General features: G+C 42.2%; 1 protein-coding gene across 2 annotated transcripts in view; it reads left to right on the top strand.

Moving 5' to 3' along the window:
- EPN2 (epsin 2) overlaps nt 1-11,102 on the top strand; it is a 358,100-nt gene extending 346,998 nt beyond the window's left edge. For both annotated transcript variants that reach the window (XM_078665171.1, XM_078665172.1), the window contains one exon: nt 6,857-11,102. In XM_078665171.1, coding sequence (XP_078521297.1) covers nt 6,857-7,188 — 332 coding nt within the window. In that variant the 3' untranslated portion in view covers nt 7,189-11,102. The remainder of the gene's footprint in view (nt 1-6,856) is intronic.
- The last annotated feature ends 5,181 nt before the right edge of the window (nt 11,103-16,283 follow it).

Here is a 16,283-nt window from a genome sequence, read left to right as displayed (position 1 = left end):
TTCCTACAGAGCAAAGGTGTAGCAATGGGGGCTGCCTTTGCCCCAGACGTGGCGATACTCTTTATGGACGATTTTGAAAGAACAAATATCTTATCATCCGATAACCCATTCAGGAGCAACATCACTGAATGGCGAAGATATATAGACGATGTCCTCCTTATCTGGATGGGAGAAGAAAATGAGCTCACCCAGTTTTTCACATGGTTGAACACACTGTCTGATGACATCAAGTTCACAATGCAGTATGACAAACACACCATTGATTTCCTGGACATCAGCATCAAGGCCAAGGATAACCACCTCTACACAACCCTCTATAGAAAGCCAGCTGTACGTAATATCTTGCTGCGTTACACCAGACACCACCCAAGAGGACTCCATGATAACCTCCCATTCGGCCAGTTTCCCCGGATCAGGAGGAACTGTTCATTAAAAGAAGACTTTTTAGAGAGTCAGATGACCTCATCAACCGTCTCATGGAAAGCGGCTATCCGAAGAGGTTGGTCAAGAGAGAGATTAAGAGAGCATGGTACAATGACAGAGAAACCCTACTCACGCCCAAACTACGTACCACCTCTCTGGATAGAATGTGTCACAACCTACTGCACCGAGAGCAACAAGATTAAATGGATAATACATGGACATTGGGGATTATTATTATTATTTTTTTATTATTAAATGAAATTTGTAGAGCGCGCTGACACCATGGGTTTCCTGGCGCTGTGAGACATCGAATTCCAGAGCTGAGGTTAGGTGCAGGGTTAGCAGATTGGGGGAAAGAGAAAGGTTTTTAGCAACTTCCTAAAATGAAGGAGGGAGCTGCTTAATTTGATATTTAAGGGAAGGAAGTTCCAGAATTTCGGGGCCAAGAAGGCAAACCTTCGTCCACCGAATGTATTAGTTCTGGTTTTGGGTGTGGTGAGTGATTTGAGGTGGGTAGAACGGAGGTTGCAGTTTGGGCAGTAAGGAGTGATCAGGGAGGTCAGGAAGGGATTAATCTCCGACACCATAGAAATACAAGAACCTCCCATGCATGCTTTCAAAAAAGCTAAAAACATTAAGGAGCAAGTGGTCCGCTCACTATTAGATGTACTACCTAACCAGACCATCCAAACAATGTGGAATCTACCAGAAGTAGTAGGGCACTACAAGTGTACTTAATGTAAGGCCTTTTCTATGTGCATAGAAGCCAAGACTTTTGAATACAAGGATCATACCATCACCTTGCAGGAACACACAAACTGCAAACGTAATCTACGCCATCCAATGCCTGTACAACAAACTTTATGTGGGCCAAACACGACAAAAGGTTAAGACTAGAAACCCACAACATTGTAGTAGGGTTCATTGTAAGACAGCAGGTGCCCCACTTGTGGAACGTTTTAGTACTGCCTCACACACCCCTGAGTCCATCAAATGGATAGTACTAGAGAAAGTGTCCCTTGGACAACGCTGAGGAGACCTATGTCAAATCCTAAATATCAGAGAATGCAACTGGCTGCATAGAATTGATACTGTGATGAATGGTATTAATGAACAAGATGCCACATACTCTGGCCTACATGTAGATTAGAGCAACTTTTCCTTTGATAACTTGATCCAACTAAATACGGGTTAGCCAGATGTATGGTTTTCCAATGTTTAACATGACCTGTCCATCTATCCAAGTATGACAACAATATCTTGGGTCTCCACACTGTAAATGACATGCCTAACAACATCTTGTCTCCACTTTGTGTGTGATTATGTCACCATTTTGTACTTACATTCAGGCAATGAATAGGAGAACCATTGTTGCACTGCGCCAACATGCAATACGTCATGCATTTTACAAACACTATGAACTGCATTATTGTATAACATCTTTTTCCTAACGAGTTAACATAATCATGGTGTATGCATAACTGTCTGTACCGGTTCAATATACCAAACACCTTGATCCAACTAAAACTGGTTAGCCAGATGTATGCTTTTCCAATATTGAACACCACATGTTCATCTCTACAAGTATGACATGCCTAACCATATCTTGTGTCTCCCCACTGTAAATTGGCTTACCTAAGGACACCCTGTCTCCTCACTTTGTGATTGTCACCTTTGAATAATTACATTAATGTTGTAGTGTCAATATTTAATAAGTCATGTACTTTACAAACAATATGAGCTGCAATATTCTACTCCATGTATGTTCTAATGTAATTTTCTTAACCACGGTATATGTATAAATGTTTGTACCGGCTCAATATACCAATCACTACGTTCCCTGTGAACGAGTCCACCTAGAAACCCGTCCTGGGGTGCTCAACAATATTTGTATCGGTCAAAATGAATGCATAAACTAATACGAATTGGTGGTAGAATACATACTGTTTTTTGGCACAATCGAGACGATTATTCTGATAGCCACGGCCCCCGACCAGCCATTGGTGGTAGTCAGGGCGAGCCCACGGGAACCATGGAGTGGCTGCACCGCGCGGTGCACGCACGCCATGGATTTTCACTACAACTAGCGTGAGTTAGCTGGTGGACGCTCATTCCTTGAGCTACCTAGCCGCATTGAACAGGTAAGGGTCCAGCGTTTACTGTAACAAATAGGGGGCACGTTACTTGGCTTTCACGATCTCGACTTGCCGTTTAATCACTTTTAACATAATCACTGCGCTAAGCCGGTACAGAGTTGTTTCTCGTATATCCCGCTCTGCAACGTTTAACTTTATTTACACTTCGTACGGACATGTATTTATTAACGTAGGCCATTTCTCTGCCCGCATATTTACATCATCAGGCACTCTACGTTTCCTAAGATCTTGCACACAAGGATCTTCTTTAACCCGCCCCATTGAGCCTTCTCTGCTCATGAGGTTCAGCGCGTCGCCAGGACAACACTTACTGAACGATTTTCCACACGGATTCATTGTCTCAGCCCCTACCGGGCATGCATTTGTAAACGGAGGCCGGCTTAACACTCTGCCGGCACCAGGCACCCTGTATTGTTTTCAAGAACGAATGCCGGCATAAATCCACCGCCAGCATTCAGGCATTTTAAAGATCCTGCACGCAACGCGATGTGTCACTGCCTCTTTTACCTTTTGTCACATGCAATAAGCAGCTGTTTCCATCGTTTGGTTACTATCACTTTTAACCTGACACGAGATAGATCTCAATGGCAAGGAGTGCTCGCCACCATGTTCCTAACATGCCACATTCATTAACCAGCACTTTTTAAACTTGAGCAACTTGACTTAAGTTTATATCCCTTCTTCCTGCAGACTCTTATTCCGGATTAACCAGTGTCTACATCGGGAGATTTATTCCTCATGTTGTGTGCCTAACCTATGTGAGTAAACCACCCCTTGGTCTTTCCTAAAGTCTTGGAAAATCCTCCTTTGGCATGCACCATCACCCATTATGGCTTTCCCTTTTAGTAAGCTCGGAGCACCGTGACAGCCCACTCAGGATCGAACATTGGCTGTCTTTCCTTGTACACAAGTAGGTACCAGCAACTTTTACCTACCTAAAATTTTCACCACATCAGAGACTGAATTTTATCTGTCACTTAGAGGTGCTCTACTGTCCTGATGAAGACCCCGCTGTGAGGCAACCACTCACCCTCATCTCCACTGGGGTCGAAACGTAGACCGTCCTACTTAACTCCTACATGCTCATTGAACTAAATGTATCAAATTCAAATGTACCTATGAGCAATGTATATATAGGAACCAACAGACCGTATATAGGCTGTGAAGGTCTATTTGTATATATTGTGTATTTTATTCTATGTCACAAACACCTTTACCTTGTCCCTCACTTGTCAATTCACTACCACTGCTCCCAAATCCCTTTGCTTCCTACACCTATGAGCACATCAAATAAGTTATGCATAACAACCCAAGAATGTCAATCGCATTTTATGCTGGTAATATATGGAAATTAAATTTCCACTTTTTGAATTTACTTCGAATGTGTGGTGATCTGTTTTTGCTTTTGTTTTGCTCTACATGCATTTCTATTTATTTGTATCTTAATGTTTTGACTACTCCGACCAACCTTTGAAACGTACTGTCATATTGCCCCAGGTCGGGTAGTTTTTACTTGGGCGCAACCCCGTAAAAACTCAACAAATAGTGGAACTCAGCAACAATGTCGCGCGCACACCCAGTCGACGATAAACCTCCAACACGACCTACGGTTTCGACTCCACCAAGTCCCACCTTCAACCCCTTAAGATCCAACCTTATCTAGGTGCAGTCCTCAATACAGAGGTGGGTAACGATGCAGTCCTTCCATGCGTTGCTCCCTCTTTTTCAGCCAGATCAACAGGTCACAGTCCAGACAGTCATGCACCTCCTTGGCATGATGACCTCCTGCATCGCCATAGTCCCCCCACACTAGGTTACACATGCGCCCGATGCAAGAATGCTTATGCACCAGTGGTCTCAAGGGGCAGGTCATTGGGACGATCTAGTGTTGATTAACAACCCCATCTATCACTCTGTGAAGTGGTAGAGCACCCACAACTTGTTGCAGAGACAGCCTTTTCTCTACCTGATTTTGGAGATTACCATGTCAAAAGACGCATCTCACACTGTGCGGTGGGCGCATTTACAAGACCAGTGAGAAGCCAGTCACTGAGGTCTCAACATCAACTATCTAGCGCTGTTAGCGATCCACCTAGGGTTGAAGGCCTTCCTTTGCTGCACTGTAGGCAAGGCAGTCTTTATGTGGACAGACAACATTACCTACAGAAACAGGACAGGACTCTCTCTCTCCAGCTCTCATAGTTATCCCAGACCATTTGGAGGTGGGCTCTTCATCACTGGATCCATCTGCTGGCAGAATACCTACTGGGGGTGGGCAACTACTTTGCAGAACTCCTCAGCAGGATGCAGCAAGAAGTCAATGAGCAGGAATACCAACTAAAAATCCCCCTCCCGTACTACCAGTAATTGGGTTTTCCCAATGTAGACCTCTTCGTCATGGCAGAAAACGCAAAATGCCCAAACTTGGCCTCCAGATTCCTACACCCACAGTCCATGGCCAATGCACTATGAATGAACTGGTCCGGGATATTTGCCTATGTTTTTCCACCTCCACCTCTCCCTCTGTTTTTGGTTCGGAGGCTTCGGCAAACTTCTCTCACTCTTAGCTTAGCCTGGTGTCTTCCCCCCCCCCCCCCCCTTCATTCACCACTCTCCTTGAGTTCTTGGTGGTTCCATACAAGAGACTACCTAGCAGGCGGACCTTCTCGCATAACCATGGAGAAATCAGGCGCCCAGTCCCCAGAGGCCTCAACCTTGCGATCTGGCTACTGAGGTCTTCAAGTTCAGGTATTTAACCTTATCTCCCAATCCATGAGCATTCTGAAGGAAGCACGCGGTCCTGCTACTTGCCACTGCTGCGCTGCCAAATGTAACGGTTTATCCATTACTGCCTGTCAGAAAATAGCCGTTATAATGTATGACAATATGATATTATCGTAGAAAGCCTCACACCCATAATCCATTTAGCAATCATTGCAGCCTGGACATGTGCGTACTGTTTTATTAGGGAAGTGTATTTACCAAAATTATTTTTAAGGCATAAGATGCCCCTCTATTACCAGGTCTTTTGTTGGAATAAGTTCATTCTCGACATATTTTCAAAACTACTTATGAATAAAGTTTGGCGTTGCAGATACCATTTGCCATACCTCAAGACATAGCTGGTCTTGCCTACAAGTTTTACTTGGGTGCATCATCTTTCCATACTGCTAATGTACAACTTGCACGAGTATTGACTTTCAAATAAATCTAGGAATTTCGGTGCATATTGCCCATTTCAGAGAAGTGTATCCTTCCCATTGCTTCATGTGGTTTGTGGTCATTACTGTCCATCCACATAATTACATGTTGCAGTTGCAACTTGAAAATATTTCCATATTCATGGGCATTAAATCCTCCCCATATCTACAGGACTATATAGCCCTTTCCTCATTGATGTAATGTCTACACAAGTGCTTCTCCTCCCCCCCCTCTCCAAAAAAAAACAAGCAAACCAGTCTGGTCAGTAAGCTTCTCCCCCATGCAATGAAGTCTATTTACACTATCAAATATATAGATACATTTAGAAACTAGAATGTTTGCTAACTTGATCCTTTTGCCATTGGAATTGTGACAATGTAAGTAAAATCTTTCTACTTTCTAGTCATCCAGCATGCCAACCATATTTTTGGTTTGTCCCGCGAGATCTGTAAATGTTTGTTGCCAGTTGTTTAGGGGGTTGGCTGTCATACCTTGTGTAGTATCCCCTAGAGGAAAAGCTTCAGACTTGCTCTGGTTTATCCAGATCAAGCATATGTAGCCTCTCCAAAAATTAACCTTCGAGTCCCTCATATATAACACACCTTGTTACATTTGTGTTTAACAGTCTTTTCACAGCCCTCCCATAGTTCCCAAAGCCCAAGTGTCTCTATAGTTCCTTTAACTATACCCAGGATATTGAATAAAACTTTTTAGTGGTTTCCATTGTTGCACTCGCACATCCCCACCAATTCATGACATCGTTGTCTAAAACATGAACTGGCAAATGTTCATGTTGTTAAATAATTTACATTAAATACCTATCGGACAACCATTAGATTGTGTGCAAGGCAGAATGTCAGATACAGGGGTGGTCTTTAGGTCTTCTGGTAGAGCTACTACATAATCTGAAGGAAGTAATCAATCATGTACTGATGATTAGAATGTTCATTGAAGTAATCTGCCATACTCAGTCGTGAAAACTGTTTACAGAAACTTGGAGTTTGTAAGCGCTATAGCACTGGCAAGTAGAAATTAATGTTTTTCAATGGGTATAATATTCTTTCTTTTTCTTTTAGGTGCATCTGCAGCAGCACCTCCCGTCAATCCTTTCCAGGTGAACCAGCCTCAGCCCCTGACACTAAATCAGCTGAGGTCAAGTCCGATGATGGGAGTTAGCCAGTCTTTCAATGCAATGCCCTCTGTGAGCATGGAGTCAATGCACCATTCTTCTATTGCTGCTGTAGCAGTGCAACCTGTTCCAGCTATGGGAAACATGGCGTCTGTCTCCAGGCTGGGACCGGCCATGAACATGAGTATTGGTGGCTCACTGTCCCAACCACTTCATAACACTGGACTGCCTCCATCTGCTGCTCAGTCTATGAACACGACTAACCCTTTCCTCCTCTGAAGACTCCCAACTCTACAACATTTTGGATTGTTCTTCAGCTGATGCTTGTTGTCCAAGAAACTGAACAAAGCCACTTTCAGATGCATCTTCAGAGAGGAGACTTGAAGTAGATTTGCAGTTTACAGTTTTGAACTTCAAAGAACTTTGTGTTTTACATGCTCAATTCAACTAGCCTTTTCTCCGGAAGATCCCCTTTGTTTGTCATCCTGGCGCAGAATGTTGTCTCATCACCAAAGTTATATTATGTCTGGCTTTGGTATAGGTGATAACTCAGTTACGTCATTCGTTTCATTTTTAAATATGCACCTGGCTCTTGTACCATAACTCAAAGTTTAATATGAGTCAATAGCATACTGGACCCTCCATTTAACTTAATATCTTGGTTGACCTTTTTCAGTTAATCATTTCATAGGAATATTATTACTTTTTATGCTAATAGATGGAGGTTTATGTTATGTACAATATCATTTTCTCACCTACGGTGCTTATTTTTAGAAACATTTGAAAACTACAGGAGCACTGAAAACTGCTTTTCTCTAGAAATGTTGCCAGATTGTCACCCAACTTTCTTGCTAGAGCTTTTATTTAAAAAAAAAGGGTATTTGTATATCAAAGAATGAAAAAATGAAGCTATTAAGTGAAAGAGGCTGCATACAGTGCAAATGTTAAAAACCTTTTAATGAGCTTTTAGTGTGTAGGCTGCCACACCTCTTCAGTATCGACTGAAACGTGGCATTTTATTCAGATCTTGCTTTAATTTGACTTGCCATGTGAGTTATATTTACAAAGTAGAAGAGCAAATTTTAATGAAATTTGGCTACTTTCACATAGTTTAAGCTACAATCTACTACATGTAGTTATTTTTTGATACCTTTGCACATTCTGATTTACTACAGTTTCATATTTGATTTTGCAGATTTTTACCTACCGTACTAGTCATTTTTGCTAATATTTTTATAATGTTATTTAACAGTGTCATTTTGTGGTGGAATTTTTATTAGGTGTGGCTGAAATGTATTGAGGAAGCCAAATCTTTTTATTGTGCCCACTTATTTATGGTTTTAAGCGACTTGTTAGGTGAGAACATATTTTTAAAAAGGGAAATTTGGACACTAAATATAATTACTTTTCCTTTAATTTGGTATTTGAAAAGAATACAGTTTCTGGCAACGTTTAATAGTTTTGCAAAAGTAAAACTTTAGATATTATGTGATTCTTGAGATTTAAGACTTTCAACCAGCTAAGTTTTACTTGCTTTTTACTCTTCATTCTCTGTGCTTAAATTATCAAATGTAAGCAATTTTGTCTTTTTCGGAGGCATAATGAAAGTTTTATTTTTATTTTCACTCTGCGGAGGCAACTTTCAGCAAAGTTATATCGGAAGCGAGTGCCACGTGTTAATAGATTCTAAATTTATATGCTGGTATCATTTAAACTTTCTCTATCATTTTGTTATCAACACTACACTGTGCCCCTGTTGATATGTTGATGTAAAGATGTTTAAATAGTGTTTAAGTACCTTTTTCTTTGTGGGCAGATGTATATAGGAGTCATATCAAAACAGTAACCTAAAAGCTGCAAATGTGTTAGTGCTAAAGACTTGATGTACCATAGTGGCCTTCCTTAATTACGTATTGTCTTTCAAAGTGTCTGGACAATCAAATGCATGAAAAAAATGGGTCTCATAGCAAATCCACAGTCTTTACTAGTGCTTTCCGCTTAATTTCTTGTCCATCTTTTCAAATCATTCTTTCTGTTCCATGTGCTGCTTAATTCACTCATTTCTTTTCTGTCAATGTCTTGTCTTATTATTGCACAAATTTGTCTTGTTCAGTAATTCATACTTTTTTCCTAACATTTACATCTTTGCACTTCCTTTGTTTTCTTTTTGTATCCTCGATTATCCTGCTCTCCTGTCCACCTGCTGAAAAAGGCATAATCCGAAGCCTCCGGTCCTGACATAGAATCCTGCTTCATCCCAAAGATTTTTCCCTCATTGACTTTGCTTGAATTCGTCCAAATTGTTTTTTGGAGCATTCACCTGCCACCCACAGCAAATATGCAAACATGCGTTCCTTTCAAATCCACCAATTGTACCATAACTTGATCTGAGGAAGAAGGTGATTATTCTAAATAGTGTTTGAACGTCAATCTTTCATTTCATGGAAGTCGTCATGGGTCAGTAGAGCAAGGTATCTTCTGTGTACTTATCAAGTAATGTTGAAAGGAATTGCAACGAATGGGGAGTGCCCAGTACTTTGGTGTTAGACTTAAACTGTTTCCTGCCAATTGAGTGAAACAGCATGTCTGCAAGTATATACGTTTACATGGAGTGCATTCCCACCTCACGTTTGTTCTGTATCAGGATTACCATTTGAAAGTGATAATATTTTTTAAAAAAGTGTATAATTGGTAAATACACTATTGCATTTTTTTAATGAAGGGCTTGCATTAATATTGCCCTTAACAAAATGTAGTGTCCCTATGTTATGCGCTTGAAGGTATGCTTACATTTCATAATAGCAAGTGATTTGCAGTCATCGCAACTAACAATTCCTTTGACTAAAATTCACCACTATCCTATGAGGTGCACCCTTCTTCCCTGACACATACTGTGAGATCCCTTCATTAACACAAGTTATAGTGTATTTGAAATTTTGGACAAAGAAAGTTGAACGGTATTGCACAAAACTATGAAGTGTGCAGATTATTTGATAACATTCCAATATTCAGCTCATCAATCCTAAGGCTTTTTAACTCCACTGTAAACCACACAAGGATTTGCAATTATATGAGCAGAGCATCAAAAGAATTGCAGAGATTAACCAGTTGTAACAAATTACACCTAGATGGTATTTCCTTTAAATTTCTAATTAGATCATTTCCTCAAAGTGTTGAACAATTCATACAATCTGATGGTATTGAATTTCAGAAGTACTTTCTAAAATTGTCATTCACACATGTTTTGTGCTTGAACATTGTTGAGGCTATGTTTTGATCTTCTGAGTTAAGGCATGCTTGACTAAATAACAATGTATTAATACCCTGTAATCTCCATGTGGCTTGGCAATTAGAGACGTCCTCCCTCATACCTTTCAAAGAACTTTTCAAAGTGAATGCCATACTTGTACTATCACCCAATCATAATGGAACTTGGAGATACATTTTTAGAGCAACAGTCACCTGTTATTTGATGAAAAGCCAATTTTTAAATTAGTTTTTTTCTTAGAAAAAAGGAGCTTTAGTTGTAAATTGCACAGCCTAAAGTAGCCTTACGGGTCAACAAGGCCAACCAGTAGTGTTAATTTTGTTTTTCTACGACTTATCCCTTCATTTTTGTAAACCTTATCAGCTCCACCAAAAATAGGAATATACATGCAGTCAATTGAATAGTGCCATTTAGGAACCAGAGTGTGTATCCATTGGGTCCCCCTCATATGCCAGGTTATGCAGAATGCAGGAGCAAGAACCACTGTGATAGTTGATGTAGTGGTCATAAATGCCAGACCATTCCAACTATTAGCCATCTTTGTTAATATTCACCACGACTAATATCATTGTGTATTCAGATGTTGGGATTTGTGACATTCACTTTCCATGGTACAATATTGAACAGCAATTGAAACTTTAGAAATCTTAACGCGACCAATCTATCAAAACGTTTTATATATCTTGGAGCAGGCTGCTTTTTTGTGCATTTGTACTGACCATTGATGTTTTACTGTATAATATATAATTTATCATCTGTACTATTGTATCATACAAGCTTATGTACTGTTCTGTGTAATGTCTTTGTTTCCCTAACCAAGGACTGTTACATAAAACGCAATGTGATGTTTAATTCCATCTAAATTTCACACGTGAGCAAATGGGGCTTGAAGAAGCAGTGGTTGGAATTAAAATGGTATTGTTTACATTGCAGTCAGTCTGTGTTGATGCCTTTGGCTTTCAATTAACACACATTTTTAGTCAGAGTAGTGAAGTGCTCTAACACCCTATGGTCTCTTGGTGCTAAATTATGGTAGACAAAACAGTGCAGAGAACTAAATAAGCAGAAAACCAGTTTGGAAGAGCCAAGTTTTAAGTGTTTTCCTAAACAAAACAAGTTTAGCAATAGATTGCATCTTTTTTGGGGGGAGGTTCCAGATGCCAGCTTTTTAAATAGATGAAGCCACCTTCTATGGAACCCAGGGATGGTTAGAGAGACCGAAGATGTGGAATAGAGGTTTGTGGATTGAGTGTGTTTTATAAAGCCTCTTAGAAATGGTAACAGGGACCTTCCCATACAAAAAGCAGCGAACAGTACAGCGAGACTTGACAATTACCCTCTAGGAATGGGTGGCCAGTGTAGTTCTTGTTGTATAGGTGACATGCGGTGGTTACACAAGGGACCAGTTGCCCTGCTTGCTGCTTGTTTTTGTTAGGTTTCGCCTCGCCGAACGCTGCGCAGCAGACTTTCGCGCAGGCAAAATCTTTTGAGAATATGTGGCTTGTGTCCCTCCTCTGTCTTCCATTGGCTAGCTCCATAAATATAGGCTAGCCATTGGAAGAGAGAGGCGTCTGTCACTCTGCGAGGCGATTCGTGGGCGTTTCTGGCGATTTTTCCCTATCCGCCCCTTTGTAACGTCATTCCGGCGGTGGGCGTTTTTGTTTTTTTTGGTATCGGCATGTTGGTTTCATTTCCAACGTGTGCCTTGCAGGGGTGGGCTGCGCGATTTCGAGTTGCTAGCAGGTAAGTCAATACTTTTATTTATCCCGTTCCCGCCCCCCCTCCCGCTGTCCGTGAGCTCGTTAACCCTTCCACTGTCCACCCCCCCTCCCGCTGTCCGTGAGCCCGCCCCCCTCCCGCTGTCCGTGAGCCTGTTCATCCGCCCCCCCTCCAGCTGTCCGTGAGCCCGCCCCCCTTCCCGCTGTCCTTGAGCCTGTTCATCCGCCCCCCTCCAGCTGTCCGTGAGCCCGTTCATCCGCCCCCTCCCGCTGTCCGTGAGCCCGTTCATCCGGCCCCCCTCCCGCTGTCCGTGTGACTCTTCTAACCCTGATTTGGCTCCGTGGACAGATGTTTTCTCAGTCTGGATTTGTGCTGTCTCTGTTCACGGCTAGTGTATCAACAAACCCGAGGTCTGAACACACTTCACGGCTGCTTCATGGCTACCATACGTCTCGCTCGTTTGAAGTGGTGTCATCGGGGCAGGGCGAGAGTAGCATCGTACTACAGGGATCACCTACAAGCCATTTCCTCCCACTGAAATATGTGCAAATAGTTAATATTGGTTTAGATGCACTATTAATAAGTTATGTTGCCTACGTTTCTCGTGTTGAATACCCTGTGCAGCACTTCCCCACACCTTTGCACATGCGATGTGTAGAAACACACAATTGAATATAGTGACATACATCGTCTGAGCATCCTTGGGAAGCTTATGAGACTGGGAGCAGATACATGTCTCTTACAAGAGACTCATCAGCTAAGACCAGGACCAACTACTCTCTAAGTGCTTCCCTACATAATATCATGCAGCTGCGCCTACCAAGAAAGCCAGAGGTGGCATACTATTGCATTACAAACACACATTTGGGGAAAAGATGGTCAAAATAGACAAAGTGGCAGGCGACCTGATCGTGGTGGGAGAATGGGCAGGCCAGCCTATGACTATAGCGACAATTTACACCCAAACATGGGGCAAGAGTAGTTCCCCATCCCAAGAGTCCACGAGACAGTTCAGATTTCAGACAACCCAGTTATAATTGTCAGGGACCTCAACGGTGTGATGCACCCTACACAGGACAAATTGGAACAGCAGGTAGGGGGGACAGCAGATCTAGCAACAGCTATCAAAACGTGGCGCTAGGACACGAGCTTGGTTAACTTGTAGCGTTACAGACATCTACTCACGATGGATTACTCCCACCACACTTATGCATTCAACATACACATTTTGGTAGATCAAAATATCATTCGATTTATCTCAGGCTGGTCCATAATGATAAGACAAGCTGATTGAAAGACGATGCCACATTCGCAACTGTATCCACATGAAGAATGTGCACCCTGAGCGGTTACTATAATACTTTTGAGAGCAGAACTAACATCTGTGGCTGTATGAATAATACCTGAAAACTATTTATGGAGAAGAATGGATTGCACAACGTATACCTGTCATATTTCTTTGTATTGATAATGTTTATCGCTTTCTGCTGCCCTGATACACACCAAGGAAAGTTTACAGTACTGTGATAACTTTACCATTTAAGGTCAAACAAACTGTTGACAATGGATAAAGTTATGATGAAGGCTCCCGATTTTTTTTTTCTCCACATTTCTGTCTCTATGTATTCGAATGTATTTTTGGGCCATTTTATCAGTATTTATCTGTAGTTCTTTTTGACGTCTGTCTAGTTTTACAAAGAAAATATAACAAAAAAAGATGTTAAAATAATAGTTTTATACCACAAACAAATGTCGGGGTACGGAGTTATTTAAGGAGATGTCATCTGTTGCCTGCTTGCAATGCGGTTTTGTGTGTGCCTCTGTTGCCTGCTTGCGACCCGGTTTTGTGTGTGCCTCTGTTGCCTGCTTGTGACCCGGTTTTGTGTGTGCCTCTGTTGCCTGCTTGTGACCCGGTTTTGTGTGTGCCTCTGTTGCCTGCTTGTGACCCGGTTTTGTGTGGGCCTCTGTTGCCTGCTTGTGACCCGGTTTTGTGTGTGCCTCTGTTCCCTTCTTGTGATCCAGTTTTGTGTGTGTGTGGGGGTCAAATGCAATAGGTGTCGTATTTGCGAGAGATTAGGCTATTGGCTTTGTAAATGACAATGCCATTTATTTGTTTTCAAAGCCAACACATAAATAAAATTGTTGTCATTTACAATGCCAATAGCTCTAACTTTTCCAAAGGCGAAACCGTTGCATTGTAAATGCTTGTTTTGTCTGTAGTCTAGTAAAAGGAGAAATCTTTATTCTGAGGGAAAGGAAATAGCAGTAATCCAGACATGTCAAGAGTGGCCAACACATTGCTATTTATAGACTTTAGGACATAAAGGTGGTGCGCATAGGCGATAGTAGTGGAATGTTCATGATGATACTACTGCTGAGACTAGGCTATCCATCTCCAGTGAAGCGTCTATATTAAATCATGATTTTTACAATGGGCCAAAAACTGTGGGCCAGAAGGAAAGTTGCTTTGGGCTTTGATTCCCACCAGTTGTCATGATTTCTGTTTTGTCAGTGTTCAGCTTTAACCACTGGGAGTTTATCCAACTGTGGATCTCCACGATTCGGTTATATAAGTAGAGGGGATGGCATTTGAAGAGGGGGGGGAAACTGTCTAATTTGGAGTTGATATCATCAGTATGGTTGTAATGCCAAAGGAACATATCAAGGAAGTCAGTCGTCTGTTACAGATTTTGTAAAGTTAAGAAAACAAGACCTGACTTTAAAGGGCACCGCATGTAGAAGAGCTTAAAAGGTTAGAAACTTTAATCATCATCATCATCAACAAACTTTATTATGATCAGTTAGATCCTAAAAAGTATATAGCACAGACTGTTTGTCCTTTAAAAAAGATAAAGCAACAATACAATTAAATGATATGAGTTAAAAAGAAAATCCATAGAAACATTTATACAAATTCCGAATAAAAAGGGCCCCCAAAACATTTGAAAAGGTGCCACGTGCAAAAGCATCCAAATGTATAATAAAAATTACGGTGCTAAGATCTCATATTTACACAGCCATTAATTAACAGTTACATAAACTGGTCTAGCAATACTTTTCCAGACAAGGTGTCTCCCATACTTATTTTCCTGCGCCTAATCCAAAGGGCATGCCAGAATTTAGCAAGACCAAATACAGTAGATTGACGAGTGTCAGTACACAAAAAACATAGGACCTCCAAGTAATGCCCCCGTCCCGCTAGAAAACATAGCAGGACAATCCATTTTTTCCTCAAGGACTGGTAGCTCGGGCAAAAAAAGAGTAGAGGGAGTATGGATTCTGGACTAGCTTGGCATGCAGGGCAAAGATAACCAAGTCATTATTGCTAGACCATTTTGAACAAAACAGTTTGGTGGGAAGAGATTTGTAGCGAAACTGCAGAAAGAGTTTCCGTGACATCTGCGGAACAGTTTCATCAATGGTTGGCTCAAAGAGCAAAGAACATTTAAATTTAGGAAAGTCTTTGGTCAGGGTGGATTCTGAAACTGTAAAATCCTTTTAGAATCGATTTCCAAAGCAATTCTTTCATTTTTAGGTCTCGCTTGGCGAAGCGAGAAGTATTGTTACTGAGTTGCCTCTCATGCGAGAGAAGAGATGGGCATGCGCAAGAGACGGACTGGAAATGTGGACGCGCATGCGAACAGGAGATGTTCACGTGCGTAGGGCTCAGCTCGCTCCCTCTCTCCCCCTCCCTCCCTCCCTGTCTACGTGCACGCAGGACAGGATATATGCTTGCGCAATTTCACTCCCTCCCCCCCCCTCGGCTCCACGGAGAAAGCTTGTTATTGTGTCTCTCGGCTGCCACCTAGCAACAGCCGCGCGTCCCGCTCCGGGATCCACGCGAGCCAGGGGCCTCTCCTGCCCGGTGCACTCAGTCAGGAGCTGCCGGCCCGAGGCCGCCTGCGATCATGATATCCACCTACGTACCCTCCTGTGGCGGCTCTCAAAGCGTTTTGAGTTAGAGGAGCTATGCTATGCAAAATGTAAATATCTCATACTATGCCTGTATTCCAAATATAAAAAATATATATAAGAGGACCGTAGCCAATAAGGGTTACCAGATCTTCTCTCACTCCCCAAGCTTGGTATGAACTCTGGCAGATGTCACCCACTGGCAATGCCCCCAAGACCCCAGAGGAATAGCTCGACCCGCAGACCATCCGCTCGTGGGGCTATTTTAGGAAGTTGGAAATCAAAGATGGCTGGAGGTCAGGGAGGCAACAGAGGTCCCAGGTCGATGGCGTTGTGAGGGTGCCCAGAACCAGAGAAGGGAAACTTGTACATGGTGGGGAGTGGAGGTTCAGGGTGCTTGCTATGGGGGCGCTTCCGCGCAGTAGCCAACCTCACAGAAGGAGCTATCCATCCCGGGTCTACCCCTTAAATGTAC

Source organism: Lissotriton helveticus, chromosome 10 (genome assembly GCF_964261635.1).
Source record: "Lissotriton helveticus chromosome 10, aLisHel1.1, whole genome shotgun sequence".
Taxonomy (NCBI): Eukaryota; Metazoa; Chordata; class Amphibia; order Caudata; family Salamandridae; genus Lissotriton; species Lissotriton helveticus.
Note: the sequence above shows the minus strand (reverse complement) of the source record. Positions and strands in the feature narration are given on the sequence as shown.